Source organism: Microtus pennsylvanicus, chromosome 1, assembly GCF_037038515.1.
Source record: "Microtus pennsylvanicus isolate mMicPen1 chromosome 1, mMicPen1.hap1, whole genome shotgun sequence".
In the NCBI taxonomy this organism is placed as follows: domain Eukaryota; kingdom Metazoa; phylum Chordata; class Mammalia; order Rodentia; family Cricetidae; genus Microtus; species Microtus pennsylvanicus.
Window position 1 is genome coordinate 61243062 of NC_134579.1, and position 26521 is coordinate 61269582.

A 26521-nucleotide genomic window follows, 5' to 3' on the forward strand; every position below is an offset into this window, starting at 1 on the left:
TCACATTTATTTATTTATTTGTTATGTGGACAGTATTCTGCTTGCATGGACACCTGCAAGCCAGAAGAGGGCACCAGATCTCATTATGGACGGTTATGAGCCACCATATGGCTGCTGGGAATTGAACACGGGACCTCTGGAAGAGCAGCCAGGGCTCTTGACCTCTGAGCCATCTTTGCTTTTTAAGGCTTGGTCTCATGTAGTTCAATGCTGGTCTCAAACTCCTAGGTGGACTGGGACGACAGGGAACTTTTGAGTCTCCTGTCTCCGCCTCCCAGCTGCCAGGATTTCAGGCATCTCATGCTCAGCTCTTTCTCTCCCTACCTGGAGCCATGAGGGGCTTTCTGGGTAGACTCTAAAGTCGCCTTGGCATTTTACTCTTTATCCCCAGCCCCAGGATGCCCACACTCTGTTTGACTCTATAATTAGAGCGTCCATGCTCCGGTTGTGAAATGCTCTTTCACTGGGGGTTTAAAACGTTCTTAGGAAAGCCTACAAACCAGGGTCATCATTTGCAGGGAGGAAATCACTGTGGAACAAGGGAAAGAAGACAGACACTGGGGCCTTCAGAAGAGTAACCTGAAACAGACGGGCCACTCTAGACACAGCAGGCTTATCCTTCATGGCCACTGCTGAAACTTATTCTGAGATTATGTGTGTGTGGAGGGAGAGAGGATGAGCACGGGGGTGCACTGCTTATGGAAGCCAGAAGGCGTTGCATCCCCCAGGACTGAAATTACGAGTGGCTATGAGGTGCTCTATGTGAGTCCTGGGAACCAAACCGAGGGCCACTACGAGAGCACTGTGCCCTCTAAACAGACGCTGAGTCGTCTGTCCAGCCCCACACTTTAATGTTACCTAGCATCACCTATACGAGCAGAACAACTATGTAATTAAACATGGCGCCCATTATATAAGTCTATAGTTTCCTGTGTATTTGCTGCAAACCCCTGTCCACAGGAACTGTAGCAGCTAACCCTTGCTTTAAGGGAGTCTGGTGACTGGTATTGACTGTATTGGTCAGTAGAAATGAAGATGCTTTTTTTCTGTAGAAGCAACCATCTTTTACTTCTTAGACATACTCAGATTGCTGAGAAGGGGGCACTGTAGACTAGCAGGGGGGGGGATGGCTTATGACCCTGCGCCCCCAGGTTCATCTTCACTGACTCATTGCTACTGTGCCACTAACAGAGCTCTCTGCCGTAGCCATCAAACAGTGTCCCCTTCTTTCCCTCTTACTTAAGATGGCGTCTGTCTCGCCATCCTCAACAGCAGTTTGCCCTTCCTGAGTCTGGATCAATTACAAGGGCATTGTGAGCACCACATCCTGCTATCCCTGCTTCTGCTGTTCTTTGCCCTGGGTTGGCTTTCTTTTCCTTACACTGGTACCTGCAGCACGGCTGGACAGATAACCTTATGTACAAGGAAAGAAACGCGAGTCAAGAGGCCACTGGGAAGAGGTTTGCTGAACATCCTTTTGCTTAGAAGTCCTCTGGTTACCAACTAGCATCGGGGAAACAAAGAACTCTGGGTCTCCCTGGATGGAGAGCAGCCTTTGACCCTGAAAGACCCAGAGCTGACTGACTTGGAAGCTCTCAGCTCTCTCTAGAGAGCAGACATTCAACCCACCCCTACCTCTACCAGACCACCTAAAGCTCTTCTCTTTGGTGCCGCTGGAGAACTTGCTGGAAACTGTGCATACGCCAGGCAAGTACTCTACCCCCATCCTGCATCCTAGCCCCGCTAATGTTGCTTTTTCAGTTTCTCCACTGTCCAAACCCACATCCAGGCCTGCCTCTGACCCTAGATGAGTTAAAGACATGCTTGAAAAGCTTGGACAATGAGAGGGTATGTAGGCTACAGTTATATCCTCTATGCATGCCACGCAGGGCCAAAGTGTGTTCTCTCCTCTTTCTTCAGACAGAGTCATGTAACTTGGGGGAGATCTTAGAAGAACATTAGGGCCACGCTGCCCATACTGCATGCTTTGTATTTCAATGGGAGGCATTCTAGGTCATCAGGCAGACACTAGCCATGTTGACACACCCACACAGACCCCAAGGCCTTTGCAGCTTCAGTGTCGGGCAGGACCTAGCAATCAATGTGTGTGTTTGTAAGAAGCATTTACCTGGGGCTGGAGGTGACAGCGCTGTTGGTGACTCTGGGGTGCTCTGAGCAGCAACGGTGGTATATTTGGACGTCAACATTTCAGCCGTAGAAACACTTGTAGTTTGAGGGGAAGATGGTCTGAGAGAAGGTGAAACCGGGCTGGCCTCTTCCGCATGGTCAAGCTTTGTGATAGCTTCCGCTGATGTGGGTGTAGTGGTCAGAGGGACAGAATAGGTGGTGGTGTCCATTTGCACCCGGTTCCCTTCTGTGGTGAGGGCCCCTTCCATGGAGGTCTGCGGCACTGGAATTTCAGGACTGGTTGGCAGGTGCTGTTTCTCAGGGGTAATGTGCACAACTATGACACCCGGAGTCAAAGCTTCTGTGCTTGACAGGGTGCTGGGACTGGTGGCAGGAGAGTGGGTAGTCTGGGAACTGGAAGATATCAAAGCTGGAGACATCTGGGCTAAGCTGGTGCTGGTGGCTGGAAGGGCTGGCTCTGTGGAGAACCCCATTAAGGCTGGGGACCAAGGGGTCCCTGGAGGAAGGCTCATCGTTACTGCTTGGGTAGGATCTGTGGGCAGAGACTGTGCTTCTGTGATGGCTTTCTCTGGCTGCGGGGCGCTCTGGTTCTTGGGGTCTGCTGTCTGGTTACCAGGGAACATGGCTATGGCTGATTCCACTGTCGACATTTGGACCGACGTTACACGTGGTTCCCTCGCCCTGTGGGGGACTAGGGTAGAAGATGAGCGTGGGAAGGTTGCTTGTGAGACAGAGTTTGGGGCGAGGGTTGACACCATGAAGGAGACAGGCAAAGGTGACGGTGAGGATGACGAGGCCGTGGCTGTGTCGGAGGTAGACTTTAGCTGCTGTGTGGGAGACCCCGTTGATGGCACAGTGGCTGAAAACCGGTGGGGAGGTGACTCTGAGGGAAGGGGCCAAGGGGCCTCTGACTCGGATGGGTCCTCAACAGGTTTAGTGCTGGCACCAAGAACCAGGGTTTTTGGCATATTCACGGTGGAGGCAGAGGACGGAAGGTTAGATGGAAGCAGAACCAGCGACTCGGTGGAAGACTGAGCAGGTTCGCCATCGTAGGAGGACGCGTTACTTCTTTTAGTCTGCCCCTGAGAAGAAGAAAAGTCTACGCGTGGAGAGTCCGAGATCTTAGCAGAAGAGGTTGCGCTCTCGCTGGTATCTGGGGAGGAAGAGTTCTCTGTAATGGACAGTAACGACCGCTCTCCTTTGGTGAAAGCAGACGAGGCATAGGCGTGGTCTGTGTGGTCACTGGAAGGCCGTTGTTCAGCATCTGAGCCACGCTCTGGACCGTGGTTCAGCTCAGTGACTACAAAGAGAAAAGAGAAAGTTGGTACAAGCAAGCAAGAAATGTTTGAGACGGGCACTGGAAAATAGTCTTCATGACTTATCCATGAACTTAAGTAAGAGGGATACTGTCTCTGAAAGGTGACTTCTCCTGGGAAGCACTGTCGGTCATGACGGTACTGGAAGGCTAACAGTCAGGGTCGGTCCAGAGGAGATCCCACCCGTGAGGTCCAGCCGCAGTGACTACGTGGGAATAATGGAGAAGTGGGGAGCCTAAAAACAGGGAGTGTTTCCAAAGCCCTTCCTCGTCCTCTGTTTTAATAAAAGCAAATTGCCGTGGAAAACCTCCCAAGATCCCAAGCAGTAATTACCATTATCAAATGGAAAAAGGAAACCGCTCCCAACTTTCCACTCCGTGTAATGAGGTATTTCTTCCTGGGAGAAAGGCTTCACCACAGTTAACCTCTCAGGTGGATGTCATCCCAAATACCTCAAGCAAGACTGAGGCAATGGGGGTAGGAGCGCTTCCTGCGGTGGGGGACCCCAGAAGGGTTTTTTTCCTAATGAGCTATAAGCTACTTTTTGGGTTGCCAGCCAACGTAACCATCCCAGGCCTGTGAGTGAATCTACAGTCAAGGAATGCGGCTGTGGGAAAACACACCTCCAAGGGTAGGTGCCCGGGACAGCAGGCCCGCGTGCTCCGTCACGTTCCCACGCAGAGTGGGGTGCACGGGGTACGTAGCGGCGTGTGAGAGTCCGAGGGACCGCAGCGTGCGCTCCCCGCTCCGGGTGAGCATCGTAGACGTAAGCATGTGTGGGGACCGCACCCCTGAAGTGCTCCCTGCCCGGTCCGAGCTGTGGCTCAACAGCACACTGTCTTCCGGAACTGCAGGAAAACAGGACAGGTAAGTGTAGGACAGGACTTTCAGCCTCACGTTCTGGGTCCCTGGAACCCAGAGGCTTCCATGAGACTCTTTACCTGCGACCAGAGAGAGGGCCGACATCTCTCTTACTGAATTCACCGTAAGGACTGTTCCTTCAGCCAGAGATTTCTGCTTGGCGATACATGATAACAATCAGAGTTCTACCAGTGAAGTTGGTGGCAACTTCAGGGCCCGGCCTGTGGCATGTCAGTCACCATGGGTCAAAAATTAGCATGGATGCTGGGCAGTAGTGGCACATGTCTTTAATCCTGGCACTCGGGATGTAGAGGCAGGCAGATCTTTGAGTTTGAGGCCAGCCTGGTCTACAGTATGAGTCTTAGAACAGCCAAAGCTACACAGAGAAACCCTATCTTGAAAAAAACGAACAAACAAACAACCCCTTGTCAAATAGCATGAAGGTTAAGGGTGGACTTAGTTGGTGCTCTTTACTTTATTATATTTATATATTTCTGTGGGCGTGCACATGCCACAGCAGAACTAGCTTATATGATTAGATTACCAAGTAAATCCTTTTCAGAAATGATGAACATAAAGTCCAAACTCATGTACCTATGCACACATACGCATAAATAAAACAAATCTTTAAAAAACAGTATTTATTTACATTTTAATTTTAATAGTTAATTTTTTGGTGTGTATAAGTGTTTTGCCTACGTGTATAAATGTGTTTCTGATGACTGCAGAAGCTAGCAGAGGGCACTGGACTCCCTGGAACTGGGAGTTACAGACAGTTGTGAACCACCGCATGGGGTCTGGAAAGGAACCCAGACCCTCTGGAAGTATAGCAAGTACCCGTAGCCACTGAGCCATCTCTCCAGACCCTTTATTTTTATTTTTAAATTATGTGTACCTGAGTGTGGGTTTGTAAACATGAGTGCAGTACCCAAGGGGGTCATAAGAGGGCGGCAGATCCCCTGGAACCAGACTTACAGATGGTTGTGAGCCATTTGGCTGGGGTGATGGTAGTGGAACTCAGGTCCTCTGCAAGAGTGGTTCTGCACTCAACGGCAGAGTGCCATCTCTGCAACTCCATTAACAATTCTTAAAACCACCGTAAGGGTTAAAGGTAAGCTTGGGTTATATTGTAAGTACTCCTTTGTTTTTCTGTAAATCAGCAAAAACTCTGGGGATCAGGGAAGCTGACACATTAGAGTCAATTTCTGAACTCTTGATGCCCAAGAACTCTCTGCCCCAAGCTCTCTCTTGCCTTGAGCAGGAAGACTATAAGGCTAACAGCCAGACAAACTACCCTGTGACAGCACCAGTCACACAACAACTATACAAAGATCACAGCTGACTGCACTGGCTCCTGAGGCCACGGTCCCAGGCAGGGCTGATTGAGACAGTCTGAGTCCGACTTTCTGTAATCCCAAACCTGTACAGACTGTTTCTATCTCGGCTAAAAGGGGAGTACTTCCTAGAGGGAGTTCCTGGACTGGAGCTGAGGGGAAAGGCTGCGATTGTTCCAGAACACCAGTCTGTGATTGGTGTCAAGAGCGAGGCTGTGAGTGACCCACATGTCTCTTCTCTGGCCTCATAAGCAGGTTGCTTAGACTTTCTCAGTTACCTCTAAAAGACTTCTCTGGAGTGGTCTTTTCTCTCTACTTTCAGAAGTAAGAAAGAAATAGCAAAGGCCACAGAGAACGGAGTGTAGCTGGGGTGAAGACTACGCCAGTGGTCAGGCTGCGTCTGAACAGCTGAAGACCTCAGAGAGACATCGTGTGTTGGCCACACACCACCCAGCACTGACAGTGGCCACTTCTGTGCATACACTCACTACTGTCGGACAACACTGTAGAGGCCCCATTGGCTTTGGAAAGGATTCGTACAGCTTGTGGCTCCATTCAGGTTCTCAAGTCCCAGACCTGGCTTCCTGGTGTGCAAACTCAGTGTCCCTCTGCAACTGCTGTCAAAGTTTTGAAAAGTGGGAAGCCTTGGGACTCCTGGCAGTGCACATGGTGAGAGCCGTGCATAGCAGCAGACAGCCTGCCGATCCCACCTGTCTGCCGGGATCCTCTGCCAGTCAGTGGGTACAGATTCCTGTGCCCGAGTAATGCTGGCAGCACCTGGCATCCTGTTCCTATGAGGTGCCCCCAAGTACACCCAGGCTCTCCAGATATGATCCCCCCTCCCTCTGCAGCCCCACCTAGATTTTTATCACCCAGAAGTCTGATCGTATTTTCCATATGAACCAATGCAACATCACCCGCAGAGGGAAGTGTCCTGAGAGATGTAAAACAGAAAAGCTCTGGAAGGAACCAAAGACCGTGCTAGGGCACAGCACAGGGTCAGCATGAGTGTTGCCTACTGCATACAAGACCCTGAATTCAAGTTTCACAACTCAGGGTTCCATGGTCTTGCTTTGAGAAGGTAAAAATCCTGGGCCCTGTAGTGGTGAGAGTGGAAAATGATATTTCCCAGGCAAGAGATAAAAGAGCATAAACATCTTCTCCCCATGTTTGTTGGTCCGTACGTCCATCCTTCCTTCTTTCCATCCTTCCTTCCATCCTTCCTTCCTTCCTTCCTCCCTCTCTCCCTCCCTCCCTTCCTTCCTTCCTTTCTTCTTTTCTTTTTGAAGACAGGGTCTCACCATGTAGTCCTGGCTGTCCAATGGCTATGTAGACCAGGCTGACCTTGAACTCCTATATTCACTACAAAGTCCTGCCTCTGCCTCCTGAGTGCTGGATTTAAAAGGTGTGCACTACCATACCAGGCTCATACATGTGTTTGATTCTTTCATGATCAGATGCTTTTGCATGTTACAGGCGTAGCAATAAGCGGTGACTTCCTTCGTCAGTGAGGATTCTCATATGGAGGAAACGGGGAGTTATTAGCAGCATGGGGAGGAAAGAATTTAAGTCTGTGAGAATGTAATGATAACCCTGTTTGCTTTCATGAGCACCTACTATGACAAAACCACTGGGGGATTGTTTTCAAAAATTACTCAAAAACATTATTTAAAAGGAATAAAACAACAATAGAACCATAAAACAGAAAACCAAATGTTCTAAAATGTTCATATTAGACTTCACCAAAATTAAAAACTTTCATGCTCCAATCATATCATCAAAAAAGTAAAAATGATGGGCTGGAGAGATAGCTCAGTGGATAAGAACACTGGCTACTCTTCTAGAGGACCTGGGTTCAATTCCAAGCCCCTACATGGCAGTTCACAACTGTCTAGTTCCAGAGAATATGACAGCTTCACATAGACATATATTCAGGTGGAATATTTATGCACATAAAATAAAAGCAAATAAATTTTTTTTAAGTAAAAATGGCCGGACAGTGATGGTGCATGCCTCTAATCCCAGCATTAGCATTTGGGAGGCAGAGGCAGGTGGATCTCTGTGAGTTCAAGGCCAGCCTGGCTGGCCTACAAAGCTAGTTCCAAGACAGACTCCAAAGCTACAGAGAAACCTTGTCTCGAAAAACAAAAACAACAAAACAAAACAACAACAACAAAAAGTAAAAATGACAATCACAGAATGGAAGGAAGTGCCCATGAATTATACAAACCAAAGGGACTAGAGTCCAGGATATGCACAATGCCTTTATATTCAATGAGAAAAATGATAGCTTAATTTAAAAATAGTCAAAACGTTCAAATAGACATCAAAGAAGATACACGCGGGCAATGACTATACGAACACATGTTCGTTATCATTAGGAGAGTGAACTGGGAAATGTAAGTCTATGCCGCTCTCTCCGAATGTGTATACACACAGACACTCACACAGTTACTTTGGAAAATCCTTTGGCAGTGTCTCAAAGGCTTAAAAAGGATGCTCCTAGCCAGGCAGTGATAGTGGCGCACGCCTTTCATCCCAGCACTCGGGAAGCAGAGACAGGTGGATCTCTGTGAGTTCGAGGCCAGCCTGGTCTACAGAATGAGTTCCAGGACAGCCAGAGCTGCTATACAGAGAAACAGTCTCAAAAAGTAACAAATCTATAGCTTGGTTATTCTAAGACCGCATGTCTCGGCATAAAATATGCCTCTGAACAATCATAGGGACACTATTAAAAACAGTGCATCCCTGGTGGAATATTAGTCGGAAGGACAGATACATACCTGATGAACCTTGAGGCCATGTAAAATTAAAAACACAAAAGGCCATATATGATATGATTGCTTTCACAGGAAGAGTTCATAAGTTCTGTGATTAGGAGGTACTGGGGTTTGGGGCAGGTTATATACCATGGGAAGGCGTGGACATAGAAGCCCCAAGTTTTGTATGAGAAGAAGAGGCATCAAAGGCTCCTTAGATGTGGGGCTGGGGAGATGGCACAGTCTGGAAAGCATTTGCTGTGTAAACATGAGGACCTGAGCTCAAATCCTTAGCACCTTCAAAAGCTGAGCATGGCAGCCTTATTTAATCAGTGAGCCCCTAGGACAAGTGAGAGACTAGCTTTTTAGGTACACACCAGAGGTTGACTGCTGGCCTCCATTTGCACATGTGTACCTGAACACGTATATATGCACATATATACACTCTAGAAAAAGGGTTGAGATGTATAAAAAGGATGTGACATGTATATTTGTATTAACCAACTAAGAGAATGGCCTGGGATCAGTAAAATTACTTTCCTAGCACAGGCTTTAGAAGATTAAAGGAGCAGACATATCCTAAGTCCCCGTGGCATACTTCCACGCAATAAGAACTCACTTGAATGTTCTCCACGTGTGGCTGAGGAATCCAGACTTTCTGAGGAAGCTGAAGATGAAGACTCTGAGAAATTCTTCCTACCCAGCCGTGAGCCACCACCTCGGGGCTGCTGTGCAGTGTGTGAGAACGGAGTCCGAACCCAAGGGCTCCTCGTGTCTGGATGTGAAGCAGAGCTCTCTGAGGTATCTGTAGACGTTTTGCTCTTGGCGGGGAACCACTGTCCTGTGCTCGCTCCATCAGCAATGGAGGGGACTGGCCTAAAAGCTACCTCAGTCAGAGGCGTGGCACTGCCATTTCCTGCTTCAGGGCTGCCGGCGAGCTGATGTCCTCCAAAGGCTGTAGGATATTGGGGTAGAGGGAGGCCGTTAGTGGACCTGGAAAAGATGCTAACAGCTAAGATGGCATCCCTGCTAGGCAAGCTTCTCTCTGCCCAAGAATCTTGGATGGTGTTTATATGGTTCACCCTACAAGCATCACCATGTTCTAAATTTTCCTAAAGTCATCGGATGGGAGCAATATAGTAATATTAAAAGTAAAAGTTCTGGACAGGAGACTTGAGAGCAGCAAACTAATCTATAGGCTTAAATGTTTAACTCTGTCCCTTGAAAAGTAGCTCAATGAAGGAGTCGTTACAGCCAAGTTCAGTGTGCACACATTATACAGAGTGTTTTTCTAAAAAAAAAAAACAGCTGGAATACTGACAAACATTCTTCTACTTCTGATGTATGGTAAACTAAACTATAAGGAGTAAGCAAAACTATGAATTTGGGAAATATATTTACGCCTGACAACTTATTTATAGAGATGATCTATACACAAAAATCGCTGAAGCAGCTGTAAAGGGCAGGCCAGGGTTTGAAGATGACATGACGGTATGAAGAGAGACCAAACTATGACAGTCCCAAGGCTGAGGTCTCCACTTTGCTGAGTAAGCTGTGCTTGCTTTATTTAAGCCTTCCGGGTCTTAATGGTCTCATCTTAGGGATGGCATTGTCCACACCCAAAGATAAAAATGCAATCATGTGATCTAACAGGAAAGGATCTGACGTCATCAAGGACACACTTTTGTTCAGAGACTGCACAATGGTCTGGAAGAGACCCCCTAAGAGCACCCAACTATAGAAAATGTCCACAAGCCAAATAAAGGTGAGTTACTTACTGGGGGAATCACTTTGCCAGTGTATGGATGGAATTCCAACTCTATTTTCTATAGATGGCTCAATGCCTTCTCCGTCTCCAGGCCTCTCAGTGAGTCTGCTGTCTGTCCTGGAGTCACCCACAGAGGGCGGAGAAGGGACTGAGGCTGATGTTACGGCAATTCTGGAATGCGCAGGCAAGCTCTCTGTCTCATTTACAGGTTCCACGCCGACAGTCAAAGACCGGAGCATTCTGGTGATACCATCAGTGAATGTGTTGGTGACATGTGTACTCTTTGTCTGAGTGACTGACGGGCTTTGGAGATTAGCAGAGTCGGTAAAATTCTTTACACTTCTAGAAGCTAAAACAGAAGACATGCTTCAAAACTACTTGAATGGCTAAGGAAATCGGGATTCTGTCTAAGTACAAATAATGCTCATTGTATTTGATGCGTGAATCTGTACACCGTGGATGTAACAGAAAACGTACGCTTGCATCATATTGATCCACACAAGCGCAAGTAGAGACCCTCCTTCTTTTTCACCTCACCAGTTCTAAGTCCCACTGAGCTGGCTAGAGATGGAGTCAGAGCACTCACACGCAGAAATTAAGTTTTCTAGGCAGCGAAAAGGAAGACAGGAGAAACACAGACGAAGCAATAATTTGTTTTATTTTTCCATAGGGGGGCTGCATTCCACAGCGTAAGAATTCCACACCATGGACCACTGTGATAAAGTTGTTGCTGCTGGTTTGTCTTTTCAGCACTGTAACCCTTTTGTTCAAATGCTACCACAGGTTAAAAATCCCATCCATACCATGAACCAAGTTTGAGCCAGTACAGGGTGTGCAGCTGCTCAGTCAGCACCGGGGCTCTTGAGAACACAGTCAAGACATTGCTGGCCTGCGGCAGTAGTTCCCAACATGGTCACCACCAAAGGCTCTTTATTATTCCCCCAATCATGGCCACCATAAAGCTTTGGCTTTGAAACACCATTCAAACTACATTCATTAACAGAACTACTAACAGGAGAGTGTGTTATTTCCCCAGGGATTTGATGTAATTTCACCTAGAAGCAGACTTCATTATTGTAGTTAGTTCCTCTCTCTAAGCTTTAGAGATGTCTCCAAACCATAGGGCACTTTAGGAGACCAGAGACGCTAGGCTGGGAACAGCTTTTTCTGATCAGTGAAACAGATGGCTGTCCTCAGATAGCTGTCAAGAGCCTCAAGAATTCAGTTCTATACCATTGGTCAGAATGCATGGTTTGCTCCTCGTAGATGTCTGGCTGAGAGCTTCCTGCCACTGGGAAACTTGCCAGAGGTACTAAAGAACTCACCTCTAAAGAGGTACCTTAAAGCCCCAACACCAAGGGGCTGAGCATATGACTCAATGGCTGAGAACTCACTTAGCACGTGTGAGGCCCCGAGTTCAAATCCCGGCACCACAGCTATCCTCAGTAAATAGTGAAAGAATAAGGAACAGGAAAGCTTGAGGAGCAAAGCAGCGGAGGCAAGGGAAGCAGGCTCTCTGCTCTCTTCTCCTCCTGATGTCAACAGCAACAGAGCGCTCTCGAGACCTATACCATGAAAGGCTTTCAGCTGTCAGTCACAGCTCCGAAAAGGGAAAACGGGAAGCTGCCATTATAAATAATCCTTTGAAGACCATTCTTATGCGCAGTTGTGACCAAAAGCCCAAACAGATTTTAGACATAGTTAGAGAGAAAGCATAGGAAAGAAAGCGTTCCTTTCATTTTCGTGCAAAACCATAGACTCCCCTGACACAGGGAGTACAGCCTGCTGCTCTGCTTACTGGATGTCCATGAAAATAGACGGGGGTGCAGGCCCCACAGAGACAAGGGACTAGAAAGATGTGCGTGCAAAGGTAGCCAGCCATGCGGGGACACAAACAAAAGCCACCTTTATATAAGAAAGGAGTGATATGGATAAGGATATGTCCCATAAACGGTCTCCAAATTGCTTTCAAAGCATTTTTATTTCTAATCAGCTAGATCATGTCATTTGTTCACTATTCCCATCAAAACACCATGGTGGGGTAGAGACGACTTGGCATAAGAGTGTGTACTGTTCCTTCAGAGGACCCGACTTAGGTTTGCAGCCCTCACACTGGGTGGCTCACACTGTCTATGACTCTAACACCAGAGGGTCCGACGCCCTCTTCTGGCCTCTGAGAGCACCTTCACTCACGAGCATCCATACACCTCCACACGTGCAATTACAAATAAAACCTTAAAAACACCCTGCCCCCTTGTGATGGCTACACTGGATTCAGTCTGAAATGCCCAGGCCCGCCCGTTTCGGTAGTCTGAACAAATAAACGGCCACAGAAATATGATCACAATCGCTGAGTCACTAAGAAAAACAGCTTCATGTCCCACGACCCCGCAGGGCTGTGCCGTACACTGTCCTCCCATCTCAGCACTGTGACAAGCTTCTGTGGTTGCACATGACAGCACCTGCTGTGCTCTTGGGAGGTCGAGGCAGACAGACCATGAGCTGGACGCCTGTGTGGTTCATAGAGCAAGTTCCAGGCCCATCTCAAATACAGTGAGACCCAGTCTCAAAACTCAACCCAGAGGTGGCTGGGGAGATGGCTCAGTGGTTGACAGCATTGCCTGTTCTTCCAGGGGACCAGGGTTCAATTCCCAGTATCCACATGGCAGCTCACATCTGTCTGTAACTCCAGTTCCAGGGCTCTAATACCCTCCCATAGACATGCAGGCAAAACCACCAATGAACATTAAAACATAAATAAGTAATTAAAAAAACAACTAAACCAAGCAAGGCGCTACCATGAAGTGAGCAACTGCGTCCTCGGGCATGGCGCTAAGATATGCGCATCTCACTTAGTCCTCACGGTACAGCTGTGTAAATACTCCTGCAAAGCAGCGTATCAAATGAAAATGGGAGCGGTCGTCTGAGTGGCTCATACACATTGCTCATGCTCCTGCGTAGACACCTGCTCCAGAAGCTATGAGGAAATGCATTACGTTTCTTATCAGCAAGCTGGCATGAGCGGTCACTCTCGGATGGCCACCCTGAAGCAGCCATTCAGAAAGGGAAAACCTGAGTTTGAACCAGGAAAGGCAAAAGGAGAAAAGGAAGAGGGGCAGGAAAAGCCAGCTGGTGAGATGGCTCAGCAAGGCCATGGAACCTTGGACACACACCCAGGGGTGTCCTATGTGACGGAGAGAGAAGAACTGACTCCTCCAGGTGGTCCTCTGGCCCCAGCACTCCCCTGCACAGTAAACAAACAAAAACAAATCTCATAAAAAATTTTTAAATTAAAATGTAAAAGCTGGAATACCACCCACTGGGAAAAGGCCTGAGCTAAGTTCTTAGTTTTGTAACTGGCAGTGGAGAGAAGGCCTGTTCACCTGGTGTGGGTGTGTCCCTCTCCACTCACGGGACAAAACCGCAGAGCCTCTGGCATCCATCACATTGCTCAACCTTGACTGCTGTCCAGAACTTCCCACAAGTGCAGCTGAGGCAGCTGATGGTAGAACCAGACAGACTGAATCCAAAATCTTTTAAGGTCTTAATGTTCTCTCCCTTCACAAAGTGAAACCACCACAAAGCAATTTACCTGGACCACATCAGCTCAGCTGCCCACAGGAAAGACTTCCGTGAGTCAAGCCCCATTATTACACCCCAGCTCTTACTGAGTCTCTACAAAATGTCACCTTCAAAGAGCATTAGCACGGTTCTCACAAGCCAGCAATGGAAAGCATTCCTTATATAAATATTCCTCTTGGAATTACTGCCCCCGAAACATCCATGCCTATGGATTAAACTGTAGGCTTATTTTGTCTGACAACAATTGCTTGCTCCACCCAGCTTCCTCTAGTGCCCCCATTTCCAGGAAGCTCACACTAAATTTAGCACTCAATTGTGGTCACTCTCACACAATTCAACATACACATTTCTGCCTTCCGAAGAGCTTCCTCCCCTCCTCACCCCTGCCATGTGTTGCTTTGTTGACAGCCCCACCCCTAGGCCATGATCAAACAGCAGTGGGAGATCATCAAAGAGACCATGGAAAAGCCTAGGGAGACAGCGGCAGGAGAGGGTGGGGAGTAATGCCTTTGGGCTTTCTTGTAATCCCTGGCTCATCTTCCAGGGTTGGCTTTGGTGCTGTAAGATACAGTTTCTATTCAGAAACAGAGTAACTCCTGGCTATCCAGGGTATGGGAGAGGCTGTATTGAACAGTGTGTTCTAGTTTGTATTCTGTTGCTATAATAAAACACTGACCAAAAGTAACTTGGAAAAAAAAACAGTTTATTTTATTTTAAAGTTCTAGGTAAAAGTCACTGAGCCTGGAACTAAAATAGTGCCACGGAGCAGTGCTGCTTACTGGCTTGCTTCTATGGCTAGCTCAGCCTGCTTTCTTATAGAACCCAGGAGGTGGGACCACCCACAGTGGGACCCTTCTACATCAATCATTAGAAAAAAAAATGCCCGACAGATTGGCCTACAGGCCAATCTGATGGAAGCTTTTTTCTATTGCTTCTTCCCAGATAACCCTAGTTTGTGTCAAGTTGACCAAAACCCAACCAGCACCACATGCTTGTGTAGCTAGGGGGCAGTAAAGGAGGCCCAGTTGACAGCCTATGAATGGACCACCCAATGCTGCCACCTTTCAGATCATCTAATCCCTGCCACGCCCTTAGTTTATCACCTGTGTGCACAGCCTGTGAGGGGCATCACTAACCTGACTGGTCTGAGCATTGGACTTTCCCATAGGTCACATGGCCAGACCCCCCCCCACACACACACACACACACTCATCCCCAGTACTCCATTGCTTGTCTTCATTCACTGAGCTGGCCAGCCAGAAGGGTTGACTCCAAGTCTGCCGTGGCAGGTCCTGCTGGTTCCCCAGTGGCATTCTTGCTTATATGCCTGTTGCTCCTGTATCATGGACTCAGAAACAGACAGCAGAACCTCAAGATTTCCATTCAGTAGAAGGAGAGGTATACAGGTATACAGAAGGTATACAGGTATACAGAAGGAGGTGCCAGGCTAATGAGAGAGAGAGAGAGAGAGAGAGAGAGAGAGAGAGAGAGAGAGAGAGAGAGAGAGAGAGAACACCAAATAGAGGAGTTTGTTTCTTCTTTGGCCTCAGGCAGCAGGGTATGTCCTCTGCGCCAAGTCCTCTCTAGTGGCCACTTTAGAGGGTGGCCAGACACCCAGGTCACCAAGGAAGAGAAATCTTCAGTAAGACTCAAGGACTATGAAAGACAGTGAAACTCCAAAAATTAGAAATGGAAGTTTCTAGAACAGTAATTCTCAACTTGTGGGTTGTGACCCCTTTGGGAGGTTGAACAACCCTTTCACAGGGGTCACCTAAGACCATTGGGAAAACACAGATCTTTATGTGATAATTTATAATGGCAGCAAATTTTTTGGTTGAGGATCACCACAACATGAGAAACTAAATGAAAGGGTTTCAGCATTTGGAAGGTTGAGATGCAGATACAAGCATTTGTGTGAATGCCCGGAAGTGTTCATCTGATCCCTGGGACCTCGAGTTACTGACAGTTGTAACTTCAGGGACACCTGATATAGGTGCTAGGAAGCAAACTCGGATTCTCTGGAAGAGCAGGAAGGACTCTAAACCACTGAGCCCTCTCTCCAGAACACTTACGAATAATCTTAAAAAGCAATCTCCTGCAAACACGAACCATAAATTCTGTCCACACCCAACAGTAGAGAACTGCACGCCAAGCCTAGGCAAGCAGACTGCTCCTTTAAAAGGGTTGTCTGGAGAAGGCCTCTGGGCTCAGTTGTTGCTTTGATGACATAAACCCCAACTCCCAGTCTTGCAGAAATATTTTAAGAAACCTCTGCCTTCATGGTTGGCAGAGCGGCACGTCAATCCCCACCCCAAGCTGGGGTACTATTAATACATGAGGGTTGCTTGAAGAGGAGAGTCAGTTTTCTTTAAGAGGTGTGGTCCCTGGTAGGCTGACCGTGCTCCAGTGAATGGCCGCACACCCATGCATTTATGGACAGCAAGGAGTGACCCATAGAGAGGGGAGAGGGAACGGATGGACACGAAGGTATGAGATGGTGGTGATCTGGGAGGAGTCTGGAGGAGTTGGACAGTGCTTATGGGAGGCAGCCAAACATGACTAAAACATACTGTATGCATGCATGGAATTCTCAAAGAATAAATAAAATGCTATATCTATTTAAAAAAAATACAAAACCCCCTCTGACTTAAGTGCAGATCCTGCTACTCTGTCTTGCCCCGGAGTTAAAAAAACAACCTGAGGGGGCTGGAGAGATGGCTCAGAGGTTGAGAGCACTGACTGCTCTTCCAGAGGTCCTGAGTTCAATTCCCAGCAACACATGGTGGCTCACAACCATCTGTAATGAGATCTGGTGCCCTCTTCTGGCCTGCAGGCATACATGCAGACAGAACACTCTATACATAATAAATAAATAAATCTTAAAAAAAATTAAAAAAAAAAACAACCTGAGCAGCTCACAGAGGGGCAGTTTACAGCATCTTTTGGCTCCTGGCAGGATGTGCCTCCTGGGGGAACCTGGGCACACACGATGCCCCAATTTTTAACTACTGAAGATTGCAGTGTCCCTGAGAGGATTAGATATCTAGGCAGGCAGGCATCTGAGGAGCCACAATGACAAGCGTGCAGCACAGGGGCCTGGCAGAGTGGAGAAGTGCTTGCGGAGCAGAGCAGCCTAGCTGAGGCTGGTGCGCAGGACGTGGCCTGGCAGAAGGGCGGTTCTCTACAGCCGCGGCGCCTCATTAAAGCCAGGCAAACACCTGTACTGTGTAGGCTCTTTCTCGCGAAACAATGCCAGGAAAAATTACGAACCTATTTTCTCCGCCATCAAAGAAGCTGCGTTTGAGAAAATAAACAAACAAAACTCAAACTGCTAATCAAAGGGTACAGCAGTGTCCGGCTCACATTTTAGCCGCCCTAGCGTGTGGCCTCCTCTGTGGGTGCACGCATCAGTCACGCCTAATCTTTGTTGTATGTGTGTACAGAGGAGGGGAGGAAAAGAAAAGGAGGAGAAAGGAGGTGGGGAGCACAGCAGCCACCAGACGGGCTGATATTTTCCTCTACATACAGTTAAAACATACTTTGAGCATGAACCTCAGTACTGAGAGAAATGACATAGACTGTACTTCCAACCAAAGCACTTGGCATTGAAGAAATGGCTTTTAAATCTCCCTTTGCTTCCTCTTAGCCGGACACTTAGCACTAGCCAGCTAGGTATATACATCGATTTGGGGTTATTTTGAAATTGGAGGGGTAAACTGGGGCAGGAATACTCACACGAGGGATGGCCTGAGGGAGGTGGTTGACTCTGGGTCCGAGGGACCCGCAGCTCAGAATGCTCCTGGCCTGATGAATTTCTCTTCTGGGAGAACATGGTTGGTTCCCTGAGTTCCAAAGCAGGAAGGGAGGCTTGGCTGGAAACCCAAATGCCAGCCACTTGTGTGTGCACAGTCCCTTCTTCTGGGAGTTCCCTTGCCGTCTCCAGGAAGCCTGGGGATATTCCACTCTCTGTCTGAGAAACGGTGATTCCTCCTTCTGACCTGGAACTGCTGGATGACCGGGGAAGGCTGTCCGAGGCTGAAAGCCAGACAACAACAATTAAAACCCCACTAGTGGCTTTCAACTGTCTTACTATCGCTGGTGGACTCAATTAAAAGGCATGAAAAGTTATTCATTCTAGGAGAAAGGAACTGCAAGAGAAACCACTAGGCTTTTTGACCTCACCAATGTTCCTCGTCGGAGGGAGGAATTACCAGTACTGGAGCACCCTGATGCTAACTAAGCCTTAGACGATCTAGAATTAGAGACTGGTGTTGGATCAGGAAGACTTATCCCTCACCTTCCACAAAGGACCCCAGAATGTCCCAGAATTCAATGTATGCAGAATTCCCAGCACTTGACAGCCAGGCAGAGAGTAACATGTGCAGGACTTGTGAGCGCTGCAGCTTCCATTCACAGAACACAGAATACCTTCACACGATCCCCTGACAGAACCGAGTGCCCTCAAGGGTAGGAAACCAGGAAGTCACCTTGGAGGGCTTCAGCCTCTTTGAGGTCCTCGCCAACTCTCAACCTTCCTTCTGTCAATATGAATCTTGTTTTGCTTTTGGAGACAGGGTCTCACTACATTGCTTTGGCTGTCCTGGAACTCACTATTTAGACCAGGCTGGCTTTGAACTCATCAAGCTCCACCTGCCTCTGTCTCTTGAGTGCTGGGATCTTTTCTGATTTTTGAGGTGGGGTCATATGAAGCACAGACTGATCTCATACTCAAGGATGACTTTTAAAAACTTTTAAAAAAAGATTTCTTTTTTATTTTTAGGGGTGTGTGTGTGTGTGTGTGTGTGTGTGTGTGTGTGCCTATGGCAGCCAGCAGAGCACTGGGTCCCCTGGAACCCGAGTACTGGTTGGGAGCCATCCAATGTGGGCATTGCACACTAAAGCTGGAGTGTGCAATCACTTAGAGGAGTGATTTTTAGTGGATGAGCTGTCTCTCCAGCCCAAGCCTGAACTTCTGATCCTCCTGCCTCTGCTTCCTGAATGCTGGGATTACACATGTTGTTTACACGGTTCTGGAGAATGAATCCAGGGCTTCGTACCTGTTTGGCAAGGTCCCCAACCCCCCTTTGTGAAGACTCTTTACTGGGCAATTCTTCAACCCCTTTCCCAGGTAAGCACCTGCTACCTACACGTCTGCCTGGGGGGTCCAGCTCACGTCAGGTCCCCTTTCCTCCCATACAACACATCTTACAGGCTTGCTGCCAGGAGGCTCCTCTCTCAAACTGTCTTAACCCAGTCTCTCGGTTGTGTAAAACCCTCCAGTGAGTCTTCCCACCACACCAAGTAGAAACTTCCTGTCCTGCAAAGTATTCCACCCTTGTCCCTATCCTCCATAGCGCCAGCCATCCTGCCCACGGCCCTCTAACTCTCCCAGGGAGGACTCGGGCACTGGCGCCCCTCGCTTCTGTCTTTACTCACACAGGGCACCCCGTCTCTGAACTGTAGTGCCCACTCACTCAACACACGGACTTGGGCTCTCCTCACTTGGAAATCTGCCACCAACTCTCCACCTACTGGGCTAATTAGTCTCTGAGCTTCAGTTTCCAAACTTAAAGCGAGACTAACACGGCCTCACCGGGCTGCTGGAAGGATCGAGAGAGAGCCGGTTCGTTGCTATGTAGATGCATACCTAATTAGCACTACTTTTCTTTGTCTTCCTTCTTAGGTTGAGCTGTGCTCACAGAACTGTGGCCTCTTTTTGAAACCCTTCGCTGGAAGTACTAAGCTGCCAACCGTGCAGACAGGAGCAGCAAGAAGCAGTCAAACTCTTATCAACACAAACAGAACCTAGCCACCCTTCCCAACCCCTGAGACATGTGATTGCGTGACAGGATCCTGGGAGCAGGGAGGTGGCGTGGATTCAGACTGCTGGGGAGCATAGATGTTAAAGGACCCACCAGGGTGTTCAACAAATCTGCACCCCCTCTCCTAGTCTGACTTTCCAAGCATGGCTCTTAGGGGGACTTGCCTGACCCATTCCAATACAGAACCCCTAAATGGGCACAGTGGCTCTGGATGTGGGGGTGGGGAGGGGGCAGAAAATTTGTTTTCTAGGACTGGACATAGAAAAGTGAGCATCACGACACACACTCACACAAGGAGCTGCCGTGGGCGGCCAGGGCCGTGGTCATCTCAGGAGCGCGTTCAGCATGTGGAACGGTGGCCATTGCTCCGCTGGAAGGCTTGATCCTCCCCTCAGCGTTTGTCTCAGGCAGGAAAGAGGGGTTTCCTGAGGCGTCTGAAGAACTGTGGCTCAGTCTGGCAGTCTGAGCTGTCACTCCCTTTCTGGAACCTGAATGGTCCTCTTGACTCTGGTAGAAGGGGGTATTTCCTACGTGGGGTTCAGTGTTGTTACTTTCTGTCCCATGGCTCCTTGCAGTGACTGCAATAACAAGCAAATGCACCAGTGAGAACTCAATGGCTTTTGAAAAGTAAACATGAAGAAACTTTCCCGAATGGACCCTTGCAGGTTATTGCCAACTTCATAACTTAAAAACTCCATTTAGTGGGGCCGGAGTGACGGCTGTGCAGTTAAGAGCACTTGGAGAGAGTACTGGAATCCAGCCCAGCACCCATGTTGAGGGGTTCACAACTTCTAGCTCTATAGCTTCAGGGACTCAGACACCCTCTTCTAGTCTCTAAGGGTGCCTGCACACACATGCATTGCACATGTACACACATGCATTGCACATGTACACACACATTGCACGCGTACACACATGCATTGCACATGTACACACATGCGTTGCACACGTACACACACACGCATTGCACATGTACACACATGCATTGCACATGTACACACACATTGCACACGTACACACATGCATTGCAATGCACACACATGTGTACACATACTAATTGAAAAATTAAATCTTTATAACCCTCCTTTTCTATTTTCCTGATTTGAGACTATTTCTCTTTGTGCTCAGGATTGGAGCCTGTGGGACCATGGAAAATTCTCAGTGGGGAGTGAATGAAGTCATTGCTATCTTTATACGTCAAGGCAAAAAAGTCAGACCATCTGATAAGCAGAGACTGCAGGCAGGCAGAACTATCACTTATATCTAAATATAGCAAACAAGCAAAAAGAACAAACTATCTTTTAGATTAGTATTGCCCAAAGGATTAAGTGAGAGAAACCCACAATCTGTAAAATTAACTTGGTAGCCACTTTAAAATATGTGTGTGTGTGTGTAAGTACTTTATTTTATTCAACATATTCAAAATACCATTTCAATATGAACTTGATATAAGTTTCAACATAGTGATTACATTTTTGCTGCCCCCTCTTTATGTGTGTGGGTGTTTTGCCTGCACGTATGTTCGTGAATCACTTTCACATCAGTGCCCGTGGAGGCCAGAAGAAGGCATTAGATCCCCTGGGATTGGAGTTACAGATGGTTGTGAACTGCCATGTAGGTGCTGGGACTCAAATCCAGGCCCCTTGGAAAAGCGGCCAATGCTAATAACACCGAGCCATCTCTCCAGCCCCGTACAAGCCATGTTCAATAGCAAGGGGCGTGGCTGTAGCTACACTGCAGTGGCCAACAGCTCAGGTATTTGAGACAGGTGGGGTGGTGAGCACACAAACTGCCCTAGCAGAGATTCCGAGAACTTTCTGAGGGAGTCATTTCCTCTTCCAGCTCCTTGAGAATTGCTGTGTCCATGCCCTGATTCTCCTCTCTGGAGGTGATGATTAACAGAGGCTTCCTGGAGGGGAGGGAAGTCACTAGGGCCCTCCTCTGGGAGCCCAGCCTGACAGGTGAGGCCCACAATAAGCTCCAAGTTGGCTGTGGGAGGGTGTTGCCAGAGGCAGCCACAAAGTCCCAAAGGTTATGAATGGCGGCGACCCACAGGGGATACTGGCCTCATTCTTCTTGCTCTGCTTCAGGGGCAGCTGGCTTCCCTGGAAAAGCAGAAGAGGTCCATGGGGCATAAGGATGCTTTCTCTGCCCTCTTGATTAACTGGGCACAATAACAAAAGGAAATAAAACAAAAAAGGAATTGCAGTCAGAAGGATATGCCTCTAGGCTAGGAAGCCAGGAGGGAAAAAAAAGATAATAAATTTAGTTCCATTAGAGCCTTTAAAAAGGCAGAGGCCCAGTGACAGCCCCTTCTTGAGATGATAGGAGTGGAAACCCCAGACCCCAAGCAGCTGCAGGAATTCCACTGTAGGGAAAGAGTGGTCACAGGCAGGCAGAGCACTGCTCACACTGAACCATGCTATCTCCCTGCGAGCAGACTAAAGAAAGATGTAAGGATGGAAAAATGCACGCTATAAATAAACCACCAGGCTGACAATAGTCCCCTGCAGTGTCCTCATCCCCTGCAGCGTCCCCAGTAACCCTGCCACGATCAACAGCTAAAAATGCTGAATAAAACAGCTATAAAAAAAACTATTCTAAATGCACCTCTGAGCTGGTGAATAAGAAAAGAATCAGAGTAGGACCAGCAAAGACAGAAGCTGATGCTTCTTCAACATCTCTAACCTCATCCTTCGATGGCCACGGGGCTGCAGGAGGAAGGTGGTGTACACTCTCCAAGAGGCTAAAGGGAAACCACTGTGCAACATTGGAATCAGAAGGACTAGACCCTGGACAAAAGACAGAAACTAACCCAGAGAGGGACAACAAGGAAACCTGGCCCTTTGATCTTGGTGGAAGAGGAAAGATAAACGCAATCACAATCATAAGTCTATAAGCACAAAGCCAAGTCTTCTGTGGGTATACAGCACAGATTTCATTCCCTACATGATCCAAACCTCAAGTTGAGGATGTACTCGAGAGTGGCCTTAAGCCTTATGCACACACTAAAAAAGGACTGCATTTTAAAAAGATGGTTTAAAGAGGTAAATCCACCTACCTCCACATAGCAGAGGATAACGGGAGCTGAGGAGCGACCCTGACCGTGCAAACACTCTGGCAAGATCATGCAAACATTCTCTATGTCAACAAACAATTTCTATCACTTGCTAATAAAAAGAAACCCTCTAATAAGATGTTTCAGTAAAACAAACAAAAATCACAAATGTACCAGAAAACAAGTCATTCATGAACAAATGTCAGCAAATCAGATAAGATTTCAAATGCTAGAATCATCGAAGAAGGTTTGTGTATAAATGGACGTCTGAACTCACTCGTACAAACCCCTGCACAGACACTCAGGTAATTAAAAGAAAAAAAAAAGATGGGAGAATGCTAAGAATCAGGTAAAAAACAGAAATTATAAACAAAGGTTTAGCAAATTAGAAAAATGTCAAAGTGGTGCACCCCTTTAACCCCAGCACTCACGAGGCGGAGGCAGGCAGATCTCTGTGAATTTCAGACCAGCCTGGTCCATGGAGTGAGATCCAGGACAGCCTGGGCTACACACAGAAACACTGTCTTGAAAACCCAATATAGATAGATAGATAGATAGATAGATAGATAGATAGATAGATAGATAGATAGATAGATAGATAGACAGACATAGAGATATAGATAGATATAGACAGATAGATTGATAGATAGATCAATAGATAGATAGAAATTAAAAAGAAGCCCAACACATATCTAATATCTAACTGGAGTTTCATTCTCACATTCATTTTTTATTTTTGTGGGGGTGGGCGGGTGGGTGGGTGTCTCTGGAAGTCAGAAGAATACATAGGATTCCCTGGAGCTGGAGCTACAGGTAAGCCACCTATCATAGACGCTGGGGACCAAACTCAGGTCCTCTGAAGAGCATCAGTCTCTCTTAACATATGAGCCAGGTCTCCAGTCCCTAATTAGAGTTCTAGGAGAAGAGAAGGGAACAGCTTCCCAAAGGTCAATATTCACAAAGATAATGGCTGAAAGTTTTCCAGAAAGTATAAATCTTTAAGCTAAGAATTCTAACAAACTCCTAGAAGATGTGTGTGTGTGTCTGTGTAAAGCTGATGTATAATAATATCATAGTGAACCTGCAAAAACCTCATAAGTTTTTAACTTAAACTCAACCAGAAAAAAACAAAAACAAAACAGTAGATTATCTATAAGAAGAAGTACACCAGCCACTACAGCCATGGAAGCCAAAGAAAAGATGGATCAACTTTTGCAGTGTGCTGAGAGAAAACAGTGGGGACTGCATACACAGCAAAGTAATCTTTCAGAAGTACCCTGAATCATGTAAGATGACTGTCACTCAAAAGTGAGTTAAATGATGAAAAAAGAAATAAAAAGGAGGACATGACTGCTCCTAAGGGGTTGAGGTTTTTATTATGGCTATGAGGAAGGATACAGGTAGAGGCAGAGACAGCTGGGAGATCCGGCGTGAATATGGCCAGACTGAGCTGGGCCATGGGAGGAGAGGGGTTAGGAGGGCAAAAGAGCTCACCAAGACGGGCAGCCTGAGCCAAGAGACCGGTCAAGAGGTAAAAGGACCAAAACCTGGGTAATCAGAATGGCTGGATTATATAGGGGAGGGCAGCGCAGTCCCTGGGCTGCAGAGTTCTGGGTAGGGGGCAGGGCATGCCAGTCCTGGCCTGTAACAGGTATGGACTGAGAGATGCTGGGAGAACCTCGTGGCCAGCTTCAGCTTCGATCTGGTAATAGGCATCTCAGCTGTTTGCCCCGGGTTTGAGACCTAACACCTCCACTAAAATAAATTACAGAGGTTTGATTTCAAATAAGAAAGCAGTCCTCAACACCAGACACAAAGAGAGCCGAAGTGCAAGGTGAAGAAGGGTGTGCATCTCAAGAAACAGTGACTTTATTTTTTAAAAGAATGTCTTTTTTTTTTTTTTTTTTTTTTTGGTTTTTCAAGACAGGGTTTCTCTGTGGCTTTGGAGCCCGTCCTGGAATTAGCTCTGTAGACCAGGCTGGTCTCGAACTCACAGAAATCTGCCTGCCTCTGCCTCCCAAGTGCTGGGATTAAAGGCGTGCACCACCATCGCCCGGCTAGAATGTCATTTTTTTTTTAATTAATGGGAGTATTAAAGTAGAACCAATCCTGGCTGACAAGCACATGCAGGGCATGGTTAGCGTCATTGGTGCAGAAGGGTAACTTCACTGGCCATACCTAAAGCTAACCCTGGGCAGAATTAGGCTGTGTTGCGTCCAGCCCAGTCGACTTAGAAGGACATAAAATTTCCACAGAGAGAAATTAGTGGGCATCACTCAAAACCAAAATAAAATAAATCGGTATGGACAAAATGATATATGGGATCCACAGGAAGAGTTGAAAGTGGTCAGACAGTTCCACTACAGCTTTGTAAAATCCATTTACTCTTTAAACTATATGTAGGCTTAATAAAAAGCTAAAGAGGGACGATTAGGACACGGCGTATCGGCAGCCTCGCCTTGCCTGGAACTATTTTAATATTTGGTTGCCAGTTGGTGGTGACGTTTGGGGAGGTTTTGGAGCACAGCCTTGCTGGAGGAAGTGCATTACTGGGGGTGGGCGTTCAAAGTTAAATCCTCTTGCCAGTTTGTTCTCTGCTTTGTGAGCTCTCCGCGTCCTGTCCCTGCCGCCATGCCTGCTGCCTGCATGCTTGACCCCACCACTAAGAACACCAACCTTCTGAACGCAAACCAAAATAAACTCTTTTTTCTCTATGTTGTCTTAGTCACGGTATTTTATCAGAGCAACAGAAAAGCGACTAATGCATCCGGTGTCTTGATCTAAAGACCCAAAGGCTGAAAACCTGCAGAAGTCATTTTGTAATGACTTTCACTGAACCCCCAAATGTCCCCTCAGTAGGTGGTCTGTAGCCCTTAAACGCTAAGTTGGTTCCTGAAACTCAGAAGTAGTGATGTGAGTTGGGACCCCAGTGGCATTTATAAGGCGTGAGCATGTGAGTGGCTTGTGACTCCATGGCCGAAAGCCTCATGGGATTACTTGAGTTTAGGCTGCTCAGTCCCCAGATGCCCAACCTCAGTTGGTGCCACTTGTGGACATGACTAGTGGCCCAGGCAAAGAGACGAGGCCAGTGAGCATCTCTCTTGAGCATCCAGAGACAAGAAACACTCTGAGTCTGTACTACTGCACCGGGTGGCCCGAGACCTGTTGGCCATGGTTGGTCTCAACCTCTATCAGCGCTGCCTAAATTGGTAAGAAGCCAGGTGGTGTCTCTTTGTGCCCTGGGCTCTAGCTTTTTCCCACTTTAGGATCAGAGGGATCCTCCGGGAAGCTCAGCCAAAGCCAGCCCATTTGCGTTGCCAGCCCGGCTTTCTTTGTGCCAGAGACAGTCAGCCAAACCCCATTCAAGCCCATGACTACGGTCACACCAACCGCCCGAGCTGAGTCTAGACTCGGCCATCCTTGAACAAGGAATCCATCCTTCCGGGCTCAGCCACCTGCGTCATGCCAGCACGTCCCCCTGAACCATGAATGGAGACTAACAAGAGAGTTACATGGCTTTGCTTGGATGTTTTCCCTCTCACGTTGACAGCTTCCACTTCTGAAGCATCTTAATGTTCTAAAACATCTGCTTAGGAACCGGCGTTCATGAGGGAAGCTGGCACAGCCTGGAATCGGATTTCCTAATTAGCAGCTGTTTCAGCAGCAGACTCCTCTGAGCCACATCCCCACCCCCATCGTGTGTGCGTGTGCGCGCGCTTGTACGTTCAGCTAGCCTTGTTCCTAAGCAAGATGGGCCTGTGCCATTTTCTCCTGGAGATCTCACCCCTACCCTCACCATCCGGTCCTACAGAAGGCCAAATGTCACGCGCAGTCTGGTACCAGCTCATGTTTGGGGGCAGAGTGGAAGAATGA

The 26521-nt window shown here is 47.7% G+C and overlaps 1 protein-coding gene across 3 annotated transcripts in view; it reads right to left on the reverse strand.

The window, feature by feature from the left end:
- Positions 1–26521, reverse strand: part of Heg1 (heart development protein with EGF like domains 1) — an 84525-nt gene that overhangs the window by 40993 nt on the left and 17011 nt on the right. For 2 of the 3 annotated variants that reach the window (XM_075965786.1, XM_075965796.1), the window contains exons 2-7: positions 19881–20168; positions 17504–17803; positions 10197–10535; positions 9038–9373; positions 4088–4312; positions 2129–3448 (exon numbers count right to left, since the gene is read on the reverse strand). In XM_075965786.1, the coding sequence (XP_075821901.1) occupies positions 2129–3448; positions 4088–4312; positions 9038–9373; positions 10197–10535; positions 17504–17803; positions 19881–20168 (2808 nt within the window). The remainder of the gene's footprint in view (positions 1–2128; positions 3449–4087; positions 4313–9037; positions 9374–10196; positions 10536–17503; positions 17804–19880; positions 20169–26521) is intronic. The other variant, XM_075965804.1, reaches the window with a different exon arrangement.